The sequence below is a fragment of the Centroberyx gerrardi genome, chromosome 3 (assembly GCF_048128805.1).
Source record: "Centroberyx gerrardi isolate f3 chromosome 3, fCenGer3.hap1.cur.20231027, whole genome shotgun sequence".
Lineage (NCBI taxonomy): Eukaryota > Metazoa > Chordata > Actinopteri > Beryciformes > Berycidae > Centroberyx > Centroberyx gerrardi.
Genome location: NC_135999.1, coordinates 8469271 through 8497107, shown reverse-complemented (window position 1 = coordinate 8497107; position 27837 = coordinate 8469271). Strand labels below are relative to the sequence as shown.

Sequence of the window (27837 nt, the reverse complement as noted above, 5' to 3'; positions counted from 1 at the left end):
TATATTTTTCCTTTCACACCATCTTCTATAAAATATAGAATATCTCCATTCATACTTTGTAAATGTATATGAATGGCCAGGGCTTCTACAGTCAACCTGGAACATAGCCTCTGGCCAAATGCATTGATGCAAAAGATAGTTTTTATAGGGTTAGGGTTTTATATAGTTGTCAACTTGTCATCAACTTGGAAATGCTTCCACTTTCAAGACGTTACACCACACATATGTAATTAATCATGTTACATATGTAGCAGCACCGTTTTTGATCTAATGTGTAGCTTCTTGTGTGACTGTCAGTCTTCAGCTCACTGAAGTACGCACAGTATGACAGATCACCGTGTCTGTGGGCTTTCACTGAAAGTCACAGTATAGTTTGCACCATGGCTGGCCACTCCCTAAAGTTGTGTTTGTTGGGCAGTCACTTAGGAAAGGAGGAGGGTTGTGGTGTGACAATATATCATGCCACATTTTCCTTTTCCCTTATTCTTCATCCATCAGAGAACAGGACAGTGTATAGTGAGAAGAAGAGCAAGTACAGAAAGCTCTGGTCTGTCTTTGTCTGTGTATCACATTTGGCCAGGTAAGTCACATGAAATTGTCCCTAAATTAAATTAATGAAATGGTTTTTGACAATCTTGCACAAGAGTGCAGAAAATAGTTTCATTTTGTTGAACAAATGGATGTTAAGCATATATGGCAGTGTTGAAACATCTAAAGCTGGGGTCAGAATGTTGTAACCGATCTTTTGGTCTCCTCAGTCATCATGGCAATTTGGATCATTCTTGTTATCCTTCCCCTGGCCGTTCACCATGTGTCAGGTAAGGCATAAATAACCTACAGCACTTCCATGATACTGTCTGCTCTCCTGCTTGTAATCACTAAAATGATGTGTTTGATACAAATACTAGGGCTGCCCCCGACAAAAGATTTTCCTAGTCGACTAGTAGTCGTTAGTTCAAGCCATTAGTCGACTAGTCGTCGCACGTTTATGATATTAATTTAATTATTTAAAATTTTTTTTTTTTTTGAAAAAACACACCCAAGTCGCGGCTACTCGCGGTCAGAAACACCGGTGAAATACACTCTGGTTCACGGGAAAAAACACACCCACGTTGCGGCTTCTAGCGGTCAGAAACACCGGTGAAATACACTGTGGTTCACCCAAAAAAAACACACAATCGGCGTAGGCTATCAGTTGCTTGCTTTGAGCCCCGCTGCTGCACAGAGCGCTGTCCGTTTGTTTATTCAAAGTTTATTAATATTGAACGTGTCGCGTGTCCAAATTGCACCAAATCCGACACTGCACGTCCTTGGGTCCCCAGCAATACACCCGCCAAGTGCAACCCTGCTCTAATAACTTTTTAACGACAAGGCGCAGCTCCCGAATGGAGTATGAGGTTGTTGTTTTTTTTTTGGTTTTTTTTTCTGCGACTAACTGACCAATGAAAACTTGGTCGACCAAGACTCTCCTCATCGACTAACGTTTGGTCGACTATTAGGGGGCAGCCCTAACAAATACACATCATAAAAGCAGCCTACCTTTAAGACTGAACTGACAAACACTTGTACATGTGGGCAGGGTGGTGATGCTAGAATACCATGAATCAGAATCTGACCTTTTCTGTGCAGGTGCTGCGCCCAGAAGCTGCAAACAACTAAAATATGAATTCAGTGTTAACACAGGTAAAGTGATGTGCACAACACAGTGCAACCTCAGTAATCTCATGTTATTACATTGTTGTTGTTTTTGGGTTTGATCTGGTCAGCTGCATCTTGTTACCAGATATTTCATGCCACAAAATACTGCACACTCCTCTGTGTCTTCACTCCTTTAGATGGGTTGTACTACCTGACCACTGCTCATGGCACGGTCTACCAGACTTTCTGTGACATGACCACTGCAGGCGGTGGCTGGACCCTGGTGGCGAGCGTACATGAGAACAACATGTATGGCAAATGTACACTGGGTGATCGCTGGTCCAGCCAGCAGGGGAACAACATTCATCTGCCAGACGGAGATGGGAACTGGGCCAACAGAGTCATCTTTGGAACGGCAGAAAGTGCCACCTCTGATGACTTCAAGGTACAGTAGATGGCTGACTAAATAATCCTGTGTTTTTCTGATTTCATTTTGGTTAACATAATTCATGATAATAGCATCAATGCTTGAAGTGCAGTTGAAAGAAAAAGTACTCAGGGAAGGTTGCTTCACTTGCTCCATTTCTTTCCCAGAATCCTGGTTACTATGACTTAGCAGCAGAAGATATGTCAGTGTGGCATGTTCCCAACAAAAGCCCACTGGATCACTGGAGAAGCTTAGCCATCTTACGGTACCACACAGCCAGCCGCTTCTTACCCACATATGGGGGGAACCTCTTCACACTCTTTTCAGTAAGATCTACTGTGTATCAATACATTCTCCACTTCTCTACTCCATTCTCACAATGACTCTTAACTGGTACAAAATAGACATTAATGCAAACTTTTGATGTAATTGTTTTGTTGTTAAGATAATAATGAAGTTGTATTCTTAAAAATGCTCCTTTTTTTTCTTTTTTGTAAGATGAAAAACCACAAAAGGAAAGCTTTTTAAAATCCCAAATTATAATGTTAAACCAGGAGTGGTGACTATATGGTGGCTTCATTTCCAGGGGAAGTTGGATAAAGAAGTATTTGGATATTGTCAAGTACATCATATTGTGATTAAAAAAAAGCCCTTGAAGAATCCTTATTTCATTAACACATGTTGACAATGTGACCCACAATCAGATTAACTTTTTTAAAGTTTGCCATGGCAAGCATTTTGTACCTCATCAATACTTGGCCTTAGTTTATATTGTAATGATAACATTGTTGTCACATTTTAAGCTACAGTATTTCTATTCTTTTGAGCAGGCCTGAATGGAGCCAGTAGTACAAGCTTTGTTTTTTGAATATGTGATGGTTTTGTTATCGCTGATTGTCTGTTAATATGATTGTTAAGTTTCATTTATTTTACAGCACTTAGTAATAATGGTAGAAGTGCTACATTTAAACAGTTATTGGCATTATTATTAGTTTAATGCTTGGATGTGTAATTTTTATACAGCTCTCAATGCTTCACTGTGTTTGCTATAGGAAAATAATACTAACATTTCTTTTTTTCAATGTAAAGCGTTACCCAGTGAGATACAATGCAGGGTCTTGCCTCACCAACAATGGACCATCCTTCCCTATCGTATATGATCATGGAAATACGGAGACCACAAAGATGTTTTATGGACCCAATGCAAGAAGTAAGAGAACTTAAAATGATCGTGTTGTGTATAGCAGATATGGGGTGTTCTTCTCTTCAGTTGTGAACTTGGTACAATATTGAGAAAATGTGTACTAATGCACAGTAGTAATGTGCAGGTTTCTGTGGTCATGTGATCTGCCCAGTAAAAGCTCTTTGCATCTAGCTTCAAGCATCTTTATTTAACTTTACACATACAGGCCCTAGACTGAATCTGAAAAGTATTTTTTGTGCTTCTCCTACAGCTCAGTTTACCCCAGGCTACATCACCTTCAGAGCTATCAACACTGAGCGTACTGCCACTGCCATCTGCTCTGGGACCAGACCAACAGGATGCCATATTGAACATGTGAGTCAATTTATGTGCCTACTTTGTTGCAGTAGGTCAGTAATGCCAGAAATTACAACAAAGAAGTATGTCTTTGTGTGCATGCGTGTTTGTGTGTGTGTGTGTGTGTGTGTGTGTGTGTGTGTGTGTGTGTGTGTGTGTGTGTATGTGAGTGTGTACAGGATTAAACTCTACTGAAGTCCTAGAATCCTCACAACTGTAGTATGACTACCAAATTAGGTTAAGGTTAGGCATGTAGGAGTTGAGGGTTAAGGTTACACCAGAACTAATGTAAGACAGAGGAATGTCTTCACAAGTATAACACAAGGCTGTGTATGTGTATGTGTATTTTTATAGTTCTGTATTGGTGGAGGAGGACACTTCCCTGAGGGTGCACCAAGACAATGTGGAGACTTCACTTCCTTTGACTGGGATGGCTATGGGACCAACAGTGGATGGAGTGCATCCAGGCAAATTACTGAGGCAGCTGTGCTGCTCTTCTATCGCTGATGTTCCCTCATGTTGTTTGCATCTCTGAGCTGGGCCCAGCTACTCTGTATGGCCATGCAATATGGCCAGGTTTATATCTGTCTTAGTTTCTAAGTTGGAATGATAATTCCAGACAACACTGATAGCGTCTACAATAGTAATAGTATCATATTAGCATTTTAGCGTGGCACTGTAGAGTGAACTAGTTGTTTAGGCTTACAGTATCAACAATGTATGATTCTTTCCTGTCTATCTTCCTGCAGTTTATTAAACTGTACTGTGGTTGTACTGATTTCATTTTCACTGAAAACTGCTTAAATGACTTTAACTGCAAAGCCAAAACTCACAACAACAACAAAAACCTCAAACAACAATATCTCAGTTTTAGACAAATATATTGATTTTTTGTATTGTGTGTACAGGCTTGTAGGACAACAGGCTTGCAGATGAATAGTTTAGCATGAAGGTGAATTATCTTAAATTGTGAAAACATGTCTAGTAACGTATCGCCCCTACAAAGAAATAGTAGTTCTTTTGTGGTAAATTACCACAAACGTTACGTATGTACCAAAACTCGAGAACCTGAATGCATGGCTCGCTCAACAATGTACTACTTCCTCACTGTTCAGCGAGCCGTTCATTTGGGTTCTCCAGTCTCAGTATAGCTACTGAATACCCATATACTGAATATTCAAACTCGACTTGACATGGCAGCGGTACTGAATGCTGGAGTTTCTGCTTGTCGCAAACAGCCTGCAAATCACACTGTGCCTGTGGTAATTTACCTGAATACTCGAACTTGACTCGACATGGCAGTAGTATCGAACGCTCGAGATGCTGCTCGTCTCGGACAGCTTGCAGATAGTGATTTGAAAGTGAAACTACAAAACCTGAATGAACGGCTCGCTCAACAATGTACTGCTTCACCAAAGAGTGGGTTTGAAAGTGCGAAGTCTTTGTTTGTTAAGGCACATGGCGATCATTCAATCGTTCAATGAGCTTTGATGGAAACTCGAAGTGGGAGGAACCAGTACGTACCACTACATGTTTCGAGCTCGAGAATGATTGATTCAAAATGATTTATTTGTTCTTTTTGGCCCAGTGCAAGCCTAGTGCAGACCGGCCTCTTCCGTGTTCTCTGCCGCCGCCATAGTAAAAACACTGCCCATAATGAAGGAAGTGGATAATCACCAGCGGGAACCGGGAACGAATCAGTGAGTAACAGGAACTTGTGGGTGTATATTGTGGGTGTGTATGTGCGATACGGGGCAGGAATAGACCCAGATCGTCACAAAGCAAGTAAATGAAGTTTACCAAGTCAGTCTGAGAATGAATCATCATTGTACAGTAGTTTGTGTGGATGGTGTTTCCTCCATAAGTAACATAGGTAATGAATGTAAAACAGACTACATCTAAGTCCAGATCTCTGAAGTGGGAAACTATCTACCAGTCAGCCGATGGAAGTCCATTCAGGCCAAGCACAATATTCAGGTTGTAATACTCAATTTCGTCCACTTGGTGTCCATGTTGAGCCACATTATGAAATCAAGCCTGTTACTTAGGCAGGCTTGAGAGGGATGAAGGTCCATGTGAAGTTTACAAAATTTAAGGTTCCAACCATTTAACAAATTTGAAATAAATAAATAAAAAACATTGCTACGAAAGTTGAGGTTTTAATTCCAACTTCACAATTTAAGATCAGTCACCTTCATGCTAAACTATACAAGCCTGTCCTCGTCATAGTAAGAGGAATTCATGAACTTGTAATTACAATGTTCTATCTGGGAAGAGTGCAGTTCTTTTTTTTTTTTTTTTGCATTTTTGACAAATGTATGTACAAGTAATAAAGTAATAATAACAGAGCATAATTGAGTAAGACACGATTGAAGAAATAATAATAATAAATAAAATAAATGATCATTAAATAAATCAAATAAATAAAGAATAAAACTAGAATATAACAATAATACATTGGTTATGATAACAGATAATAGGATACATTACTAAATGGGTAGAGAATGTCAAGTCTGAGGATAAATCATTTCAACCTAGGTAAACAGTGTATAATGTTCAGTTCAGCACGGGGGAGAGCAGAAGTGTGATGGAATGTTGTATACAAACAGTCCCGTGCAGAACTCTACTTTGGAGTTGCTCACACTCATCTTGGCAAGAGATAATACCTCATAACCATTTTGTGAAAAGTCTAACTGCAAATCACCTTCCACTTTTCGGAAAGTTTTATTACAGGATCCAGTTTTAATTCACTTTTTAAAGTAAAAAAAAAAAGAGTGTGGCACATTTTAGACACAAAAATGTAAACACAGAGGAATTCAAAGTGACATTCTGGTCAGCACTGGTGTTAACCAGGTGACCCCATGTATCTGATATTTATGTACTCTTTGCTATTTCTGTTACTTTGTCTACCCTTGTACATCATTTTAGCCAAGAATGACCTTCTAAGCAACAGATAATGTCATGACTTTATAAGGGAAATGTACATTGTGGCAAATAATACATTCCATATTTTTAGTGAGGAAAAAGCATGGGTGACAAGAAAGGGGTTTTAAGTCTAATGCAATTATGGTGACATTTAGTGAATCACAAATGTGCATAAATTAGTGAAACATTCTTCACGATCAAGACTAAAATGAGATCGCCGAAACAAAAGTAAAAAATAAACCAGAAGAGAGAGACCAAAGACCAAAGATCAAGCATTACAGGGAGTCCCATAATCAGGACTGGATCATATACTTTTTCCCTTCATGCCATTTCCAGATCCAAACTTTTTTGGAATGAAGAAGAACTGCCTATCAACTCCACGTGTTTGCACACAGAACCTGTACTTTCTCAACCGTCTCTGCCAAAACTGTTCCCTCCAGATGTTATCTTCACAAAATACAGCAGTATTGTATTGTATGTATTTTTCCTGTATTAGTGCTATGCTAGTAATAGCTACTGCAGCCTTTTCTTTGAAAAGTGAATAGGTATATTACCTGAAATTAAATTAGAATTTGAATTCTAAGTAATTTCACTCCAACAAGGACGCTGCATGTTTGTGTTTTACTTTGCTTTATTCAGAGAGAGGGGAACTTTGAAATGGAGACATAGCTGGAGAGGCAAAGTTCAACACAGTTCAGACAGAAGATTCAACAAATCATGACAGGATAAATGTCCATCCTTGTAACCCAGATGTAATCACCTGATTACATATTAACCATACAAAATAAATAATGTATCTTTTGCCAAACAATATTTACAATAATTTACAGTAGGGTATGATCAACAGGGTACAAAGCTTGGTGGTAGTAACAGCAATAAAGACATATATCTTAAAAAGTATAAAGATTATAATAAATAATGGATAGTTTAAAGTTTCAATGGAATTGAAATTGAACTCTGTCTCTCGCTCCCCCCCCCACACACACACATACACACACACACACACACACACACACACACAAAACAAACAAAACCCTTGGACCAGGGGCCTAAGATAACATGAAACTATTGATTCCCATGGGGAAATTAGGTCGTTGCAGTGGCAAAAGTAATATGATTCAGCGGGGAAAAGGATATAGAATATCAGCACACAACTAGGATATAAAAAGAAGCAATAGAAATAGTAGAACATAATCAAACTAGAAAGGTGCATTTTCTGGAGAAAATGCGTGTGATTGCTGAGCGTGCAAACTGTTGCTCGTGACAGCCCATAGTAACGAATACCTAGCATATGTGGTGTGTGTAGGCACATGTGGGCGTGGGCGTGGGCTTTTTACTAAGAAGTAAAAAGGTATAAAAATATGCAGTTGATAGGAAGAGTAGGAGGGCTTATGTGAAAAGCTGGAAGGTACTAGTAGTATGAATAGTATGAAGAGTGGATATATATTCAGTAGAAAAAAACAGAAAATACGAAAGTGACAAGTAATAATGTTAGAAATGTACTAAAATGTAAAAATACTAAGAAGTAAAAAGGTATGAAAATATGTAAAAGACATGTTGAAATGGAGAAGAGTGAATTAAGCAGAAGTGCTGCATGTGTAAGAGAGCAGCAGAGCAGCAGAAACTACTGTGAAATAAAGTGGAAATGTTCTAAAATGTACTAAAATGTAACAGTACTAAGAAGTAAAAAGATATAAAAATATGTAGTTGGTGGGAAGACTACGAAGGCGAACAAACTATCTGTTAGTACGAAGGCTTATGTGAAAAGCTGGAAGGTACTAGTAGTATGAACAGTAGGAAAAGTAGGAAGGCTTATATATAAAAGCTGAAAGGTACAAGAAGTATGAATAGTATGAAGAGTAGGTATATATTCAGTAGAAAAAAACAGAAAGTAAGAAAGTGACAAGTAATAATGTTAGAAATGTACTAAAATGTAAAAATACTAAGAAGTAAAAAGGTATGAAAATATGTAAAAGACATGTTGAAATGGAGAAGAGTGAAATAAGCAGAAGAGCTGCATGTGTAAGAGAGCAGCAGAGCAGCAGAAACTACTGTGAAATAAAGTGGAAATGTTCTAAAATGTACTAAAATGTAACAGTACTAAGAAGTAAAAAGGTATAAAAATATGCAGTTGGTAGGAAGAGTAGGAAGGCTTATATATAAAAGATGAAAGGTACAAGAAGTATGAATAGTATGAAGAGTGGATATATATTCAGTAGAAAAAACAGAAAATACGAAAGTGACAAGTAATAGTTAGAAATGTACTAAAATATAACAGTACTAAGAAGTAAAAAGGTAAAAAAATATGTAGTTGGTAGGAAGACTATGAAGGCGAACAAACTATCTGTCCTGATGCCCCGGAGATAGTTAGTAGGAAGGCTGATGTGATAGTAGGAAGGCTGATGTGAAAAGCTGGAGGGTACTAGTAGTATGAAGAGTAGGAAGGCAGTGACAAGTAATAATGTTAGAAATGTACTAAAATGTAATAATACTAACAAGTAAAAAAGGTATGAAAATATGACATGTTGAAATGGAGAAGAGTGAAATAAGCACAAGAGCTGCATGTGTAAGAGAGCAGCAGTGCAGCAGAAACTACTGTGAAAAAGAGTGGAACACTACTGTCAAACAAACGTTAATATCTCAAAAACTATACATCGCATCGCTTATATATTGACATTGTGAGTGAGAGCAGAAGCAGCTGAAGGGTTTGATGTATAATATGTGTATGTAGTATTAAAGTTGTGTGAACTGTCACAGTTTTAAAATGTGTGAATTTAGTAAAAAGTACAGCCTGTAAAGTCTGCTAGAGTGAATTGTGACATCACGCACTGTAGTGTAGCTCCATAGGGTCCCATTATAAAGGTTGAAAAAAGTATAAAACGTAAACTGCGATTACTCAAAAAGTACAAAAGGTATCAAAAAGCTGAATTAAAGTGATAAAGTACTAAAAGTGGTGACCCGTTTAAAGTTTGAATGGAGTTTCTAGCTTAAAGTATGAAAGAGTAGTTAGAGTTCAAAGAGGGAATGGTTTGAACATTCCGCCCATAGACTTCCGTTGTAAAAAAAAGTAGAAAAAAGTAGAATAGTTTAAAAAGTAGAATAGATATCAAAAAGTTGAATACACGCCCGAATGTCCAAAACAAGCTGAAAGTTTTAAAGTTTGAACGGTGTTTCTAGCTAGATAGAAGGAGTAGATAGGTGCCAAAAAAGTGTACGGAAGAAAAAGAATAATAATAAAGAGCGAGAATATTATACCTGTGATTGCTGGGGCAGCAATCACACAATAAAGAGCGAGAAGATTATACCTGTGATTGCTGAGTCAGCAATCACACAATTATCAAACAATAAAAGCCATAGACCAAAATAATTGTGGGATTATATAGGTCTCAACATATACTGCCCACATTTTCAACACGTGAAGAAGCCTAGACTGTACTGCACTAATGACTATCCAGTTAATCTAGTCACTGAAAATTTCTTGCTACAAAATTCTATTAAGATACTAAAACAAATTAAAAGAGTTCTCAAAGTCCCAGAGTTCTCATCATATTCCCCCATTTGTTTTAACCATAATTTTGCTCCAGCTCAATCTGATCAGGCCTTTATTACATGGAAGGAAAAGGGATTGAGCACTATCATGGACCTGTATATAGATAAACATTTTGCATCCTATACAGAACTGCAATCAGTTTACATATATAGGCTTGTCTTCCACAAGCCCATTTTTCTTTACTTACAAGTTAGACATTTCCTTAAGCAAAATTTTACTGATTTTGAGAATCTCCCCAAAGAACATTCTTTTTATGTTCTAATGAAACAACCTCCTGATTCTAAGCATTTTGTGTCATAATTCGTTTCCCTATTCTCTAGTTTGGTATCATCCAGTCACATCAAATCAGCCTGGGAGGCAGACCTTGGTGTAGAGCTATCAGAGGAGGTCTGGAGAGAGGGTCTACAGAGGATTCACACATGCTCAATTAATGCTAGATTGCAACTGATTCAGTTTAAGGTTATGCATAGACTTCATTATTCTAAAGCTAAACTCAACAAAATGTATCCCACTATATCTAATCTATGTGATAGATGCACTTCCTCTGAAGGAACATTAGCACATACAGTACATTCTGGTTTTGTACAAACATTTGTGCGTTTTGGGTTGATATTTTTTATTGGTATGCCAAAATTTATGACATTGTGATCACACCTGATGCAGAAATGGCTTCGGTTGCTCTGAGGCCTCTCTCCAGTTGCCCTATCCTTTACAACAGACCTTAATGCCTGGCATGTTAGTGGCAAAGAGGATAATACTTAAAGAATGGAAATCTGCCACCTCTCCAATGGCTCAATGAAATGGTCTTCTCTATACAGCTTGAGAGACACGCTGAAGCAAGTCAGACACTGATCAAAAATTTCTGAAGATTTGGGGCCTAATTATTAATCACATAAATAGAGCAGACTAAGAGGTTGCCTCCCTGCTACTTGATTTAACTTATTTTCTGCCTCACGTGTGAACTTCCTTCATGATATTATATAGGCTGACATCTTGGTTGTGGTTTAGTCTGGCTGCATTGTCATATTTTATTTTACTTTTTATTTACCTATTTTTTGTCCTTTTTTTTAGGTGTTTAATTACTAATTTATTCCTTTTTCTTTTTCTCTCCTCTGTTGTTTGATTCTTTGATTGTTTACCTTATACATGTGTCCATAGCCAGGTTATTTCATTTGGCATATTCCTATGCATTTTATTAATTTTTTCATTTTCTTACTCTGGCTCATGTGTTATAATATATGTGAAAAATAAAAACAAATATATATATCAAGAAGCCTAGACTGTAAAAGTGGGAATGAAAGAAATGGTTTTCTAACATTTGTGTTCCTCAAGAAGAACAAACTATTATAATGAATAAATATAGCCGCAAGCGTCAATTGCGGGGTCCAAGCACAATTTGAAAAGACAGACAAAACATTACAGAAGGTAGAAAGACACGCACAAAAACTCAGGTTGTGAAGATCGGACACACAGTCTATTAGTTAAGGCTTAGCACCGGCTTTTGTGTTGGCCCGTGACTTCTGTAAAGTTCATCATTTCATTGCAACCACATTGTTGAAGTTATTCACAATGGTCAAACTTTATATTAGAATACATACCCCTTGTTCTTGACGACTAATGACTTCAGAAAGGACAAGCCTGGATTTTAACCCACAACCTTCCACACGAGGCAGACACTTTACCTACTGAGCCAAACGCCTGCAGGTTTATTGAGGAGAAAATAACTAAAAGGAGAAGTATTGTGATACTGCAGCCTATATTGACAGTGCTAATCACTTTATAGAACATCATGGTGCTCTCCATTAACGAATAAAACAATACTAAGTCACATGGGCCAGAAAACTGCTGCTGCACTGCTCTCTCTGAGTGAAACTTCTAGCCACACCCCAATCAGTGATGCCAATCAGGTGTTTTACCATTGACAGATGATGTCAAACACCTGCTCTATCACTAATCATTAATCACTCTTCCTAGTCAACGTTAATAACGTAATAACTTTACCTAACGTTAAAGCGGCTCTGTGTGGGATTCAATATGGCATTATCAGTGTATGGGACTCAATGTGGCATTTAGTCCATAGGCGAGATGCCATCTCTTAGTCAAAGACGCCCTCTAGAGGCCATCTCACGAAGCGTCATCTCACTAAGCGCTACCTGACTGCCTGACCTGAATTTACCTCGTGATGCCCTCGGCTGTAGCCTGGTAAGACCATCCTGATCACGTGACCTCACATTCTGTTTCGCTCCACGGATCAGTCTGGACTTCTAGCCGCCCACATCGATTTCAGTGGGCGGGAGTACTTGCCATGACAGGCAAACTCCTTCAGCCAATCAGCGAATCAAAATTCAAATCCAGTCGGAAGAACGGCGAAAACGTCTTTTCCGCCGAGAAACTCCGCTAGTGCATGCTCTTGTTCTTGTTTAATTGTTGTTATTGAGTCTATTTCTGCAATAACTGCACTTATGGCTGTGTTTACTCTACTAATGTTAATGTTACCGCTCGTTGCTTCGGGAGATGCAGACGCAGTCCCTGATTGGCCCGGCTACATTGTAATTTCTGGAAATCGATGTGGGCGGCTGGAAGTCCAGACTGATCCGTGGAGCAAAACAGAATGTGAGGTCACGTGATCAGGATGGTCTTACCAGGCTACTCGGCTGTGGGAAAAATGACCGCCATTAACCATGAAACACAACTTTTCCAGAAAACAACGGAGCCAATCACCACTGCCTTACTTTCCTAACTACATCCATTTCATCCACACTCCACTCCTCACACCACTCCCTGCCAACAACACAATGCAGCACAGCGCAGCACAACACTACACAACACCACACAACAACAAACAAATCCATTCAAACCTCTTCAAGAAAATATATAATGCAATGTAAATACTTATATGAGTTTTTTCCCATGTGTTTCTTAGATGTTGTCCTTACATCTTGTCTCTAACTCAGTATTATCTGTTACTACACTTTGTTATATCTATCTACATCTGCACTAATATAGCCCAGGGGGCTATATTAAAATTTGAGCTATATGTGTGCAAAAGAATGGGTTCATTCCTGTAACTGGGCCCTTAAAAAGGTGTTTCTAAAATGTTGCAAAGAGGCATCACTTTGTCCTGATAATTTTTATTTGTATAGTAACCTAAAGGGATAGTTCAGTTTTGGGGGGATTTAGCTATTTTTTCTACTTACCCAGAATCAGACGAACTTGGATGCCATTTTAAAGCTGCAATAAGCGATTTTCTGACCACTAGAGGGTGACAGAAACCGCAACACATTTGTAAATACCGTATTTCCTCTAATATTGGCCCAGGCCTTTATTTACCTCAACTGCAGAGGGTACCAGGCCTTTATTGGAAGCAGGCTTATATTAGAGACAGGCCTTTATTTCTAATTCCCTCTGTTTGATAAGTATATTTGCTCATATTTTAGTACGAAGCCTCCTTGTTTTCTGATCTGCTTCTGTTGGGGTACGTTAGGTAGACGTTTTTTTGTTACTGCAATGCATTGCCAATAATTACGGTAATCGACGACGGCATGCTTCAGAGACTTCCGCCGGCCGAGCCATCTTGTGGCACTTGTACGTTACTACAAACTACAGTTACATTATATAACAGGCACCAGGAGTTTACCGGTATCCACCGTTGTTTTTTCCTTTGTTTTTTTCCCCAGCCTGTATTTGGGGCCGGCCTTTATTTGTTCGTGTCGATCACGGCCCCGGCCATTATCGGAGACCCGGCTTTTAATTGACTACCGGCCACTATTAGAGGAAATACGGTAAAGCACAGTAAAACTACTGGACTACAGAAACCCTTAGGGACAAACCGTGCATAAAGGCTAATAGCTAAGCTATACCTACGGAGAAGTGTCGCCGGTTACTACTCTCGCTTTGCCAGATTTTTCTCCCGCTGAAGGTTTCATGACAAGTGAAGAGGCAGGTAGCAAGTTTACTAGTTTAACAAGTTTACTCGCTCGCTTCATCGATTCCGCCTGTGCTGCCCTTGCAGCGCATACTCTTGTGCAAAGCTAGACAGCCAGTTAACATTCAAAAGTCCTCCAATAAACACACAAGGCTTGACTTTTCTTGTATTTTACTGAAGTTTTGTTTCTTCTTCTGGTCTTTTAATTTTGTTTGTAAAACTGAAACATTACAGAGATAAGAACATAAATCAGTATACGGACATTAACATATCCAAATAGACGGTAAGTATTATACACATAACTACATAAATGCACAATACCTACCAAAGTATAAAGCAGCATAGTACTGTATAAAAAACACAGCTCAACCACCACAACAGCAACAAGTCACAGTCAATTAGTGAACCAAGCTAGCTACTGCTAACTGCTAGCTAACACAGCACATGTTTTAGCAAACCAATAGAAAAGTTTCTAACATGACATTCCTTCCTAATTATTTACACATATTACTTACAGACAAATAGTCTCCAAGGCAGAAGCATATCAGAAATACATTCAGCAACAACATATATCCAGCATTGTCCGTCTTGCTTGTCTGAGCTCAACTGAAGCAAGCTAAGCTAACGGAGGAGACCGAAGAGGAGAGCAACCCAGAGACGGGAAGATCGCAGATCTGTCGCTGTTTCCAAGAACCAACAGAGAACAGAGCACTCACTCTGACGCTGTTTCCAAGAACTGACAGAGAACAGAGCGCTCACTTTTTAACTTATTTAACTAATAACTTATTTAAATTATTAACTTAACTTTAAAGGCAGCACACCGCCGTTACGAGAATTTTTTTCAGGACTGGGAGGGGATGAGTGCCGCTTTTAAACAGCGAGGGAGGAGACAAGCTAGTTTAAAAAAAATGAAAAGCTACTGAATGGAGCGGGAGAAGCTTCGTTCCGGAGCAGAATTTGACAACAAGCTTTAGAAAAGAGTGAAAACAGCAACACAGCTGGCCCATGTGTGTGGATATTGGTTTATGTCTCAAAGAAATCTCCACATAGCACACGTTAGTTTCAGGATTGGTTATAGGGTCTGAAATTGCCTATTGCAGGTTTAATGTCTCTGCATGCAATTTGAAGCAAATGGAATGGTAAGCTTAGGTCAATTGCTGGAAGTCTAAGGGATCAAGTAGCAGCTCCTTAGTATAGACATTCTCAGAATATGGCAAATAAATATGGCTCTGAAACATACTGGTCTTCCACAAAGTCGAACATGATTAACCTACGGTCATTTTTGATCGCAAAGGCCGATGGCTACATGGCTAGCTAGATCCCTTCTTGATGAGCTGCAAATTGTTATTACTTTAATGGTTTGCATTATTGGGATGTTATTTATTCTATTCACACCCTCTTTCATAAAATATTGAATTTCTCTGCTCCTACTTTGTAAATGTATATGAATGGCCAGGACTACACTCAACTTGTTAAAACACGTTAAAAGATAGTTTTTATATAGTTTTCAGCTTGTTATCTACTTGGAAATGCTTCCACTTCCAGGATGTTACAGCATGTAATTAATCATGTTATAAATGTAGCAGCACCATTTTTGATCTTATGTGTAGCTTTGTGTGTGACTCAAGGGCAGATATTTCATTTCACTGTTGGGGGGGACAATAAACAGAAAAATTTCTCAAGAGCAATTCCTGAAGGGGACACCAAAGGTGCCGCCAAAAGTACTGTTGTATTAAATGTATATAGAGGTCCATTATGAAACATTTCCATAAGCACTTCATTCCTTTCTTATGAAGATTTTATCAAATTGCCTTTGATATTACTGGGGTCTTTCTACTTGGCGTTTCGGTGCACTGAAAAATGATCGGATGTCTGTTTTTCTTTTCTCTGCCATTTTAACTGACCTGGCTGGCTGACAAATAGACACACACACACACACACACACACAGCATGCAGGTTATTTACAGTAGTAGGTGAGATGCAACACCCATTAACTGAACTAAAGCTAATATATGCCTAATTAGATTTTGTTTTCCCGAAAAAGCAGATCTCTAATGTTTTGCTGTCAATGTGTAAAAGTCCAGAACGCTATGAAGCCTGCCAGAAACGTACTTATATTTAACATAATGTTTGTTGTAATTATGTCTTTTTTATTAATTAAGTCTTCATTTATTTCCAAAATTATGAACAAAATAACATAGTGGCAGCCATTTTACATGCAGTAAGAAAAAAATAATATACTTAGAACCTAATTACATAGGGTAAGTTAATCTTAAATATTATATTATAGAAATATTACTGTTACCATCTACAAAAGATAAAGTATTTTGGTATGAAATCCCGCATTTTAATTTAACCAACTATCCTGTATCATAAATACATGCCTGGCATTTGTAACAAACCAAACCGCTTGAAAATCGGTCGAAAATTCAGCGAGTTATGAGGATTTTAATTGTGGACAGACCTCCTGCCTCCATACACACACATGCATTAGGAGACGCGGCTCCGTACCAACACGTTGACGCACGAGATTCAACCGCGAGGTAACGGAACAAAATGTAGTCTGGTTACAATTGTAAATGTGTTTTATTCTATTGAGTGGTAGAAGTAAAGAAAAATGTCTGACACATCCTTTGTTTTAAGTTAACCTCAGCTACTTACTGGAGGTCTGCCACCACTGACACACTTCCAGAGATCCTCCACACACACTCGTACCGAGGGCTAATGTGTGTGTGTGGGGGTTCGGGGAGGCAGGTAGGCAGTGGACCAAACCACTGTGAGGCATATGAGAGAGGGACTCAATCTTTCGAAACTTAAAAACGCATTGTTTTGCGTCTATAATTAGCACAAGTGCTTTCAATGCATATTATTATATTATTTAAAATTATATAGTTATGTTTACAATGATATTTTGAGGGGGACAACTCTCTGTTAGTCCCAGGAAGGGGGGGTCCGGACCCCCCTGTCCCCCCCGTGATTTCCGCCCCTGGTGTGACTGTAAGCCAAATATTTGGCTGCCACTGTGTTTAGGCCTGCATTGATTTGTTATTGTGTTATTGCTGTATACAGTCTGAAAGTTTCTGGTGCTTTGTCCTAAATAATTCACTGTCAGTCTTCAGCTCACTGAAGTACACGCATGTGTATGATGGATCACCGTGTCTGTGGGCTTTCACCGAAAGTCACAGTATAATTCACCATGGCTGGCCATTCCCTAATGTTGTGTTTGTTGGCAGTGAGTTGGGAAAAGTCCAAAGGAGGAGGGTTGTGGTGTGACAACATATTATGCCACGGTTTCCTTTTCCCTCATTCTTAGAGAAATCATCTGTCAGAGAACCATCCAGAGTATAGTGAGAAGAAGAGCAAGTACAGAAAGCTCTGGTCTGTCCTTGTCTGCGTATCGCATTTAGCCAGGTAAGTCACAAGAAATTGTCCCTAAATTAAATATAAATTGTCCCTAAATTAAATCAAGAAATGGTTGTTGACAGTCCTGCCCAAGAGTGCAGAGAATAATCTCAATTTGTTGAACAAATGAATGTTTAGCATATATGGCAGTGTAAAGTTAAAAGTATGTTGATACAACTAAATCTGGGGTCAGAATGGTGTAACTGATATTTAGAGGCCAAGCACGAAGGTGTGTCAGCACCCTCTTGTTATTGTAAGCTTTCTTTCTTATTCTTTTTTCTACAACGGGGGTCTATGGCAGCCCACTGATTGGTCAATTTTTACAAAAACTCATCGATAGAGTGCAAGAAATGCAGGTACACATTTTGAGGTTAATACAGCAACCGCTCTTACACCACCATCAGTCCAAAGTTCAACTTAGTTTTTTAGTCTTCATAAAAATAAATTACTTAAAGCTGAGGTAGGCAACTTTGGAGAAATGAGCAAGAATTTGAAAGTACTCTACCCCCTCCCTCTCTCCTGTAACTCATGTGCATGCATGAGAGCGGCAAACTTAATAAATTCCAAATCTTTTACGCAAAACACAACTCTGCCAGCTCAATCTAGTTGAAACTAAAACATTCACCATCAAAAAGAATTTTTGTCAGCATAGATTAGTCAGTACAGTTACAAAAACACATTGTTATAAGGACATTGGTTGAGCTAGGTTCAATTTATATGGATGCATTGGCCAAACTTGATAAATTTCAAACCTTTTATACAAAACACAATTCTGCTAGCTCAATGTAGGTGTAACTAAGATTCGCCGGCAAAAAAACATTTTTTTACACATCGATTAGCTACCACAGTGTCAAAGCCATAGCTACAGTAGGCTACCTAATACCAGTTGACTAACCAGAGGTCTGCTACCTGACCAGAGCCCGACGGGATCCGAGGCTATATGTCGAGTATTGGCTGGGTAGAGCTTGGATTTAAATAAATAATTCGGGCTTGGGTCGGGCTCTTTTGTGTTTTCTCAGAAAAAAGCACAGTGTTTTATGCTCCTCAGGCCGTGTACGTTCTGTCAATTGTTTTTTCTTTTTTAGCCCCGTGACAGCAGGAGCTCTATAGATAGCATTGTCGGTCGGTCGGTCGGTCGGTCGCTCTGTTCACCACTTTATGGTCACGTGGCCCGCAGGGAGTTAGACTGCAGACTCTCAAGCGGAAGACCCGAGTCGACTCCCGGCAGAGACGCTTCCACAAAATACGTTGCGGGACTGTTAGACTCTTAGTCTTGTTATATCTGAAGCAGGAAACGAAAAAAACGGATCGTGGTTTTGTTTTCCCGTTTTTTAGTTAGTGTTAAAAACGGGAAACAATGTGTTTTTTTATTTCCGTCTTGGCGTGGATGATCTGATTAACAAGAAAACAAAAAAAAAGGTCCAACAGCAACAGGTGTTGTCAGCACAAATAACAGTTGAAAGCAAGAGACGAAAACAAAAATACACATTGTTTCACGTTTTTAACACTAACTAAAAGACGGAAAAACAAAACCATGGTCCATTTTTTTGTTTTCCCATTACAAAAAAGAACAAACAATTGGAGGAATGTACACGGCCCCTCCTCGCTTTCTGCTGAATCTCTGTGTCATACACAGGCTGGGCACACACACAGTCCCCCCTCCCTGTGTTTGTGTGTACATGTGTGAAGTAATTTGTTGGTGTGTTTATGCTGTGTTTTATAGGCCTATACAGTGTAGTGGATTGTGTGCGTAAAAGGCAGGGCCTGGGACAGCCACAGAGACCGGATTTTTTCTCAGAGCATTTGATATATTGATAGCTGTCGGGATGTAAAAAGACATGGTTCTAAAATACATTGCCTACCCCAGCTTTAATGGAGGAATGATTGTAGATGCACCACATCAAAAATCTTAATTCTATCTCAAAAACTGAATTTTTGACAGAATTTCGAATTCTCAGGTCATGTAATAAATTTTAGTCAATGGAGAATAATAATAATAATAATAATAATAATAATAAACTTTATTTATATAGCACAATTCATGCATAAAATGCAACACAAAGTGCTTAACATAAAAGCAGATAATCATAACATTTATAAAATAATAAAAACAAGGAAAAAAATAAAAATTAATTAAAATAGCAGGATAAGACAAAATAAAACAACCATCAGGTAAAAAAACACTTCAGGAGAAAGCAATGGTAAAAAAAAAAAATAGAGCATATTTACACATTTACACAAGTTGAAAATTCATTCATTCATTCATTCATTCATTCTAGGCTGGTTATGACACTATGACTGTGACAGCAGGGGCTCTGATCGCAGTGTCGGCCATTCAGTTGGTCGCTCTGTTCACCACTTCTGGTGCATGGGTGAAAGCCACAGGGAGTTAGATTGTAGACTCTCAATCGGGAGACCTGTGTTCGATTCCCAGCAGAGGCGCTTCCGCTATGTGGCTGTTAGAGTCTTAGTCTTGTTCTATTACCAGATTTCTTGATTTTAGCCTCACAAAAAGTGAATGGATTTATTTGGTAAAATAATCACAGAAAGTCAATTTGATTTGACAAAAGTCCTCAGTGTAACCGCGTGCAATGTACTCTGGTTGATGCACTACGTGCTTGGCCCCCCGGAAATGCTGCTTGCAGCTTTAATTAAATTTGCTTTTTGTCTCCTCAGTCATCATGCTTATTTATTTCGTTATCCTTCCCCTGACTGTTCACCATGTGTCAGGTATGACATTAACCAGCAGCACTTCATCAGGTATGGCATTAACCTGAAGCACTTCATCATCTATCTCTACTGACTTCCCTGATACTGTCTCCTGCTTGTCATCACTAAAATGATGTGTTTGATACAAATACACATTGTAATAGAGGCATATGTTTAAGACTGAACTGACAAACATTAGTAATACATGTGGGCAGGGTGGTGATGATAAAATACCATGAATCAGAATCTGACCTTTTCTGTGCAGGTGCTGCGCCCAGAAGCTGCAAACAACTAAAAGATGAATCTAGTGTTAACACAGGTGCAGTAATCTCATGTTATTGCATTGTTGTTGTTTAGGTGTTTGATCCGGTCAGTTATATATTTTTCATGCTACAAAATACTGCACACTCCTCTGTCTCTTCACTCCTTTAGATGGGTTGTACTACCTGACCACTGCTCATGGCACGGTCTACCAGACTTTCTGTGACATGACCACTGCAGGCGGTGGCTGGACCCTGGTGGCGAGCGTACATGAGAACAACATGTATGGCAAATGTACACTGGGTGACCGCTGGTCCAGCCAGCAGGGGGACAACGTTAATCTGCCAGACGGAGATGGGAACTGGGCCAACAGAATCATCTTTGGAACGGCAGAAAGTGCCACCTCTGATGACTTCAAGGTACAGTAGATGGCTCCTGACTAAATAATCTTGTGTTTTTCTGAATATTATTCTTCCTGGAGATCTCACTGCCGCAATGGATGAATTGAAGTTTAATATATCTCACTAATAATTTACCTGAACAACCAAACCTAACCGAACATAACAAATTCCATTATATTGAATTATATTCATATTTTAACCGGGTCAATTCTCTCAGTTCATCTGCAGATATATTATTCTTTAATTTAGTCTCAACAGTCTCTACTTTCTCCTCCAATTGCAACAGCTGAGTAGAGTTTAACTTCTTTTTATATGAAGCATGGTGAATGATAATTCCCCTTGGGAAGGCCTTCAATGCCTCCCACGCAATACCAGCAGAGGGTGCTGATGGTAGATTGAGCTCCAAGTACATATTGATTTGTGCTCTAAGTTCCTCTTTAAACGCCAAATCTTGCAAGAGGGATGAATTGAATCTCCATCTATGTGATCGTCTTATTTCCTGACATGGTGAAATGTCTAAGGTGACACTAGCGTGATCTGAAATCAGAATATTCCCAATTGCACAGGACATTACAGCAGGAAGTAATATAATAATGTAAAATAAGAAACATATCAGTTGTTGAATAATCTTGATGGGCATGAGAGTAAAAGGTATAATTCCTTTCCATTGGGTGCATTATCCTCCATACATCAGTCAGGCCTAGGGATTTGCATATTCCTTTCAATAATACTGAATTTAAAGGTTTACTGTGATTAGAACTACCAGTACAATCCAATATATGATCTAGAACTATATTGAAATCTCCTTCTAGAATAACCGGGACGTCTCCAATCCCAAGCAGCTTGCTTTCCAAATCTATAAAGAATGCTGGGTCATCCCCATTTAGCCAGGATCACCGACTGTCCTTGAATGTCTGCCAGAACTATAATTATTCTACCTTCATCATCCTTTATCTCTTTTAAACTTTTAAATTGTATATGTTTACTAATTAATATAGCAACCCCTTTACTTTTACTAGACCCTGTACTAAAGAACACATGTCTAATCCAGTCCCTACATAATTTTCCAGATTCCTGTGGAGATAGATGTGTCTCTTGTAAAAAATATTATGTCTTGTCTCTTTGTCTTAAGGTCATGCATCACTTTATTCCTTTTAATTGGGCTCCCTAAACCGTTCACATTCCAAGTGAAGTAATATAACTTCTTATAAGCCGCCATTACAACTATTATTTGTCATCTGAATTGGTGTGGGCCATAATTCTTGACTGCATTTTCACGGTTTTTGACATGACAGAGTAAAAGAAAAAAAAAGAGGAAAAAAAAGTAGAGGGGGTGGTGTACGTAAACATAAGCTAAGACATAACACAATACCTACAAACATAGGCTTACCATTTCCAATAAACCTTATAAGGTCCATGACAGTAGACAAAGTGGCTCCCTGAGCCCACCTCTAGGTAACACAACAAATACCTGTTAATAGCCTTTAGGAGAAGACATTAGCCCCATCCATGAGAGGCCTACCATAAGCAAATGAAATAACCAAAATTAGACAAGAATCACTGTCCAGTTATTCATCATAAATGTCTGGTCCAGCTGAAACTGATTATTATAAGTAGGCTACATTGTCCGGTCTCTGTAATACTGATAACCACGGCCAAGTTGAAGAACAGTTCACTCACAGAATATTATCCTGGTATAATAGAAGATTGCAAACCGAGAAAAGGAAAATATTACATGAAAATCACGGTTGTCCGTAAGCCGTGGTTTTATACCTATAACTCAAACAGCCCTGTAAAGTAAAGTTAAATGAGTTATCTTGGGCCTTATACCAAACCTTTTCTTAATCTTTTCCCACTAACTTAAACAAACTGATTAACGTCTCTACAAAAACTCCATCAGATTCTCAGTCAAGGATGTTCCATCTTCAGGATAGAACAAGCTGATTAAAGCCTCTGAATGTACTCCGTCGCCTTCTCGGGATTGTCGAAGACGCGGGATGTGTTGCCATCGGTGTTGACCTTCAGCAGTGCAGGGTAGAGCATGCTGAAACCCATCTTTCTTTCTCGCAAGGCCTTCTTGCACTGGTTGAATGCCTCCCGACGCATCTGGGTCTCTCTTGAGTAGTCAGGGAAGATCATCACCTGCCTGCCTTCCCAAACCACATGTTTCTTATTTCTGTCCGCCTCCAGAATATTTTCATGAAATTGAAGAAAACGTGCAGTAATGGTTCTGGGCTTCTCCCGGTTCATAGGTGCGGAGGGGCGGCCGGCAGAAATCCTATGTGCCCAGTCCATTTCGAATCCTCCAAGTGGGGGGTCAATGTCCAGAGCTGATGGCAGGAAATCATTGAGGAATGCAATTGTGTTGCCCTTTTCTCTTCCTTCTGTTATGCCAACAAACCGAAGGTTATTGGGTCTAGATCTATCTTCTGCCATGGCCAATTTGTCATGTAGCTCCTGGAGGTCTGACTTGGTCGCAGCTGGGTTAGCACTCATCCGGGCATGGGCGTCTTCCATGTGGCTAACTCTCTCTTCCACCTCGCTCATTTGGGTTAAAATTGAGGATAGTTTCTCATCAACAGTGTGAGCGATTGCGCGAATTTCTTTTAGTTCAGCCATTTCATTGGAGATTTTTTCCAGCATATGGGGTATTTTCGTAAGCTCCATCATTGGCACCTGTCCCGCGGGCGCGGTCTTTCCAGTATTCGAAGTTGAGGTGTCTGTGCTGCCACCATCTTCTCGGTCGGTGGTATCTACCGCATGGGCTGTCGTCGAACGCAGTTTTCTCAGCTCTTTTATATCAGATGTACTCTTTGCTAGGTCTGACATCCTTTACGTTTCTGTATCAAAAACTATATAAATATGCTTGTAATAAATGTAGTTTCAGGATATTTTGGCTATGTCACCCAGAGCAAACTTTTCAAGCAGCCATCTCCGTCCTGCGTCACGTGACACGCCGTGTCTCTTGTGTTTTTCTGATTTCATTTTGATTAACATAATTCATTAGAAAAAAAATCAATGCTTGAAGTGCAGTTGAAAGAAAAAATACACAGGGAAGGTTGCTTCACTTGCTCCATTTCTTTCCCAGAATCCTGGTTACTATGACTTAGCGGGAGAAGATATGTCAGTGTGGCATGTTCCCAACAACAGCCCATTGGAGAACTGGACAAGCTTAGCCATCTTACGGTACCACACAGCCAGCAGCTTTTTACCCACATATGGGGGGAACCTCTTCACACTCTTTTCAGTAAGATCTACTGTGCCTCAATACATTCTCCACTTGTACATAACCTTAGATGAACTGTTGAGTTGACTTACAAGCCTAGAGTGTGTTTTTTTGTTTTGTTTCAAGGAGTGAACAGGGAGTAAATTTGAATAGGGAAACATCATTCATTCATATCAGAATGACTCTTAACTTGTTCAAAATAGACATTACTGCAAAAAAAAAATTATATTATGACTTTTGATGTTCTTGTTTTGTTGCTTTGTTGTTAAGATAGTAATGAAGTTGTATTCTGAAAAATGCTTTTTATTTTGGAAGAAGTACCACAAAATATAAAGGAAAGCTTTTTAAAATCCCAAATTATAATGTTAAACCACAAGTGTTGGGTATATGGTGGCTTTATCTCCAGGGAAAGTTTAATAAAGAAGTGTTTGGATATTGTCAATTACATAATTTTGAGATAAAAAAAAAAAAACACTTTGAAGAATCCTTATTTCATTAACACATGTTGACATCGCAAGTATTTTGTACCTCATCAATACTTGGCCTTGGTTTATATTGTAATGATAACATTGCTGTCACATTTTAAGCTACAGTATTTCTATTCTTTTGAGCAGGCCTGAATGGAGCCAGTAGTACAAGCTTTGTTTTTTGAATATGTGATGGTTTTGTTATCGCTGATTGTCTGTTAATATGATTGTTAGGTTCCATTTATTTTACAGCACTTTGAAATAATGGTAGAAGTGCTACATTTAAACAGTTATTGGCATTATTATTAGTTTAATGCTTGGATGTGTAATTTTTATACAGCTCTCAATGCTTCACTGTGTTTGCTATAGGAAAATAGTACTAACATTTCTTTTTTTCAATGTAAAGCGTTACCCAGTGAGATACAATGCAGGGTCTTGCCTAACCAACAATGGACCATCCTTCCCTATCGTATATGATCATGGAAATACGGAGACCACAACAATGTTTTATGGGCCCAATGCGAAAAGTAAGAGAATTTAAAATGATCATGTTGTGTGTAGCAGATATGGGGTGTTCTTCTCCTCAGATGTGAACTTGGTACAATATTGAGAAAATGTGTACTAATGCACAGTAGTAATGTGCAGGTTTCTGTGGTCATGTGATCTGCCCAGTGAAAGCTCTTTGCATCCTTCAAGCATCTTTATTTAAACACATACAGGCCCTAGACTGAATCTGAAAAGTATTTTTTGTGCTTCTCCTACAGCTCAGTTTACCCCAGGCTTCATCACCTTCAGAGCTATCAACACTGAACGTACTGCCACTGCCATCTGCTCTGGGACCAGACCAACAGGATGCCATATTGAACACGTGAGTCAATTTATGTGCCTTGAACACGTGAGTCAATTTATGTGCCTACTTTGTTGCAGTAGGTCAGTAATGCCAGAAATTACAACAAAGAAGTATGTCTTTGTGTGCATGCGTGTTTGTGTGTATGTGTGCGTGTGTGTGTGTGTGTGCATGCGTGTAAATGTGTGTGTGTGTGTGTGTGTGTGTGTCTGTCATTATCGCCTCACCCTCATGCCAGTTGAAACACAGGTGAAGTTTCTTTATCCATATAACACACAGGGAGGTTGTCAGCACAATTTCATAGCAGCCTTCTCCAAAACAACTGAAGTCAGTGGGGACCGGTTCTTTAGAGTTCCAAAAATGACCATAAAAATACTCCATACAGCAGTGATCCCCAATAGGCGGCCCGCGGGCCAGGTCCGGCCCGCGAGAGCCAAATGTCTGGCCCGTGCCGACCCATTGGCACTTACGTGAACGCACCTGTCATAACATGTTGATTTACTGCTGTTCTTTCTGATAAAGCAACAGTTTTATCACAACATAGGACTCCATTAGTGTCAGAAAAAGACGTTATGTTTTGCCCCCACACTGACTGGGTCCATTTGTAATTTTCACCGCCGTACACCGAAACTGGCCCAGTTAGGCGGAGTCAGCACTTGATATAAAAATGGGCTGCGCCGCCAACATCAAGCCCGAACGCCCCCGGGTAAATTACAAGCACATCCATTCAAATTCTCCCGGAAAAACAGAGAACGTAATTGACGTTACTTACGTCAAATGCGCGAGCATGTGCAGAAAGAGGCGAGATAGTCCAACCAAAGAAAGTGATCGGAATGAGTGTTTACATGACGAAATTTTACGTGTGTTAAGTCTCATGATTGGGTGGGCCTGGGTTCCAAGTGGGTGGGCCCAGGCCCACCTAGGCCCACCCACAGCGCCGCGTATGGTCAACTGTCATCATAACATTTATTTAGCTTCATATGTTTTTGCCAGATTTAAAGATAAGAGTAATTTCAGGACATGATTCACACTTTCAGACCCATGTTTGATAGTTTGATTAGATGGCATTTTACCAAACTAATCCCATGTCATAACTCAATCCTAAAACATCATAACTCAAAATACAAGTCTTCATTTTCTTGTGTGACCCAATCTACCCAGGCCTAAATTATTACTACTACTACCACCACCACCACCACCACTACTACTACTACTACTACTATTACTACTACTACTACTACTACTACTACTACTAATAATAATAATAATGGTAATAGCAGCAACAACAACATCTGCACATAAAACAGCTTTTATTGGCGCAATGGAAAAAAAAACCCGGACGTTTTGGCCCTTGGCTTGGCATGCTTGACATAATTTGGCCCTTGGGGAAAACTAATTGGGGAACCCTGCCATACAGCTTGTGCAGCATAATCCAAGTCTACTGAAGGCAAAGGTGAGTGGAAAAGTCCAATATTTACACCATTATTTAGTGCAAATCTCATATCTAGTGTTTCAACTGGGATGAGGGTGAGTAGATAATGACAGAATTTTCATTTTTGGTTGAACTATTCCTTTAAGGTTAGACATGTAGGAGTTGAGGGTGAAGGTTACACCAGAAGTAATGTTAGACAGAGGAATGTTGTCTCAAATATAACAACACAAGTCTGTGTATGTGTATGTGTATTTTCATAGTTCTGTATTGGTGGAGGAGGACACTTCCCTGAGGGTGCACCAAGACAATGTGGAGACTTCACTTCCTTTGACTGGGATGGCTATGGGACCAAAAGTGGATGGAGTGCATCCAGGCAAATTACTGAGGCAGCTGTGTTGCTCTTCTATCGCTGATGTTCCCTCATGTTCTTTGCATCTCTGAGCTGGGCCCAGCTACTCTGTATGGCCATGCAATATGGCCAGGCTTATATCTCTTAGCTTCTAAATTGGAATTACAATTTGAGACAACACTGATAGCGTCTATAATAGTAATAGTATCATATTAGCACTTTAGTGTGGCACTGTAGAGTGAACTGTGTAGGTTCAGTTCAGTCATCCAGGTAGCAAGATGTAAAAAAAAAATCCACTGAACTTAAAATTGAAGATGTTTGAAGATGTTTCGCCACTCATCCTAGAAGCTTCATCAGTTCTGCTGAGTGGTAGGGAATTTAACCTCTGTGGGTGATTCACACCATGAAGTCATGTGAGAGTCGTTAGTCACATGAATGGAGGTGTTATTGGTGAAACGTCTTCAACTCTTCAATTTTAAGTCCAGTGGATTTTGTTCATAGTTTTTTGTAGAGTGAACTAGTTGTTTGGGCTTACATTATCAACAATGTATGATTATTTCTTGTCCTTCATACAATTTATTAAAATGTACTGTGGTTGTATTGATTTTCTCCTTTCAGTAGCCTGGTTATTTTAAATCTATTTAATTACTTTTTCTCTCTTTTTACCTGATAACTGTAAATGTATTGTTCAGCAGCAGGTTATGAACCTAATTAATAAGGCTATGCAAGAAAGTGAAT

At 39.2% G+C, this 27837-nt stretch overlaps 1 protein-coding gene across 3 annotated transcripts; it reads left to right on the top strand.

Moving 5' to 3' along the window:
* The first annotated feature begins 425 nt into the window (after nucleotides 1-425).
* On the top strand, nucleotides 426-27686 carry LOC139923804 (intelectin-like). 3 transcript variants are annotated; one of them, XM_071914666.2, is made up of 8 exons: nucleotides 426-580; nucleotides 759-818; nucleotides 20382-20435; nucleotides 20549-20796; nucleotides 23867-24025; nucleotides 24878-24998; nucleotides 25236-25339; nucleotides 27011-27684. In XM_071914666.2, exons 1-8 carry the CDS (start codon nucleotides 460-462, stop codon nucleotides 27161-27163), a joined length of 1020 nt encoding a protein of 339 aa, XP_071770767.1. In that variant the 5' UTR covers nucleotides 426-459; the 3' UTR covers nucleotides 27164-27684. The 3 variants fall into 3 exon arrangements, with proteins under 3 accessions (XP_071770767.1, XP_071770766.2, XP_071770768.1); XM_071914665.2 differs by lacking the exons at nucleotides 20382-20435; nucleotides 20549-20796; nucleotides 23867-24025; ... (1 more) ...; nucleotides 25236-25339; nucleotides 27011-27684 and adding exons at nucleotides 1630-1683; nucleotides 1836-2083; nucleotides 2233-2391; ... (1 more) ...; nucleotides 3520-3623; nucleotides 3960-4388 and having other exon boundaries at nucleotides 437-580; XM_071914667.2 differs by lacking the exons at nucleotides 426-580; nucleotides 759-818 and adding exons at nucleotides 17332-17416; nucleotides 20084-20137 and having other exon boundaries at nucleotides 27011-27686.
* Nucleotides 27687-27837: the final 151 nt, after the last annotated feature.

Coding starts and splice junctions, on each gene's coding strand:
- LOC139923804 (XM_071914666.2), top strand. CDS start 460: ATGCCACATTTTCCTTTTCCCTTATTCTTCATCCATCAGAGAACAGGA. Junction 819..20,381: donor GGCCGTTCACCATGTGTCAG/GTAAGGCATAAA, acceptor TTTTCTGTGCAG/GTGCTGCGCCCAGAAGCTGC. Junction 20,797..23,866: donor CCACCTCTGATGACTTCAAG/GTACAGTAGATG, acceptor TTTCTTTCCCAG/AATCCTGGTTACTATGACTT.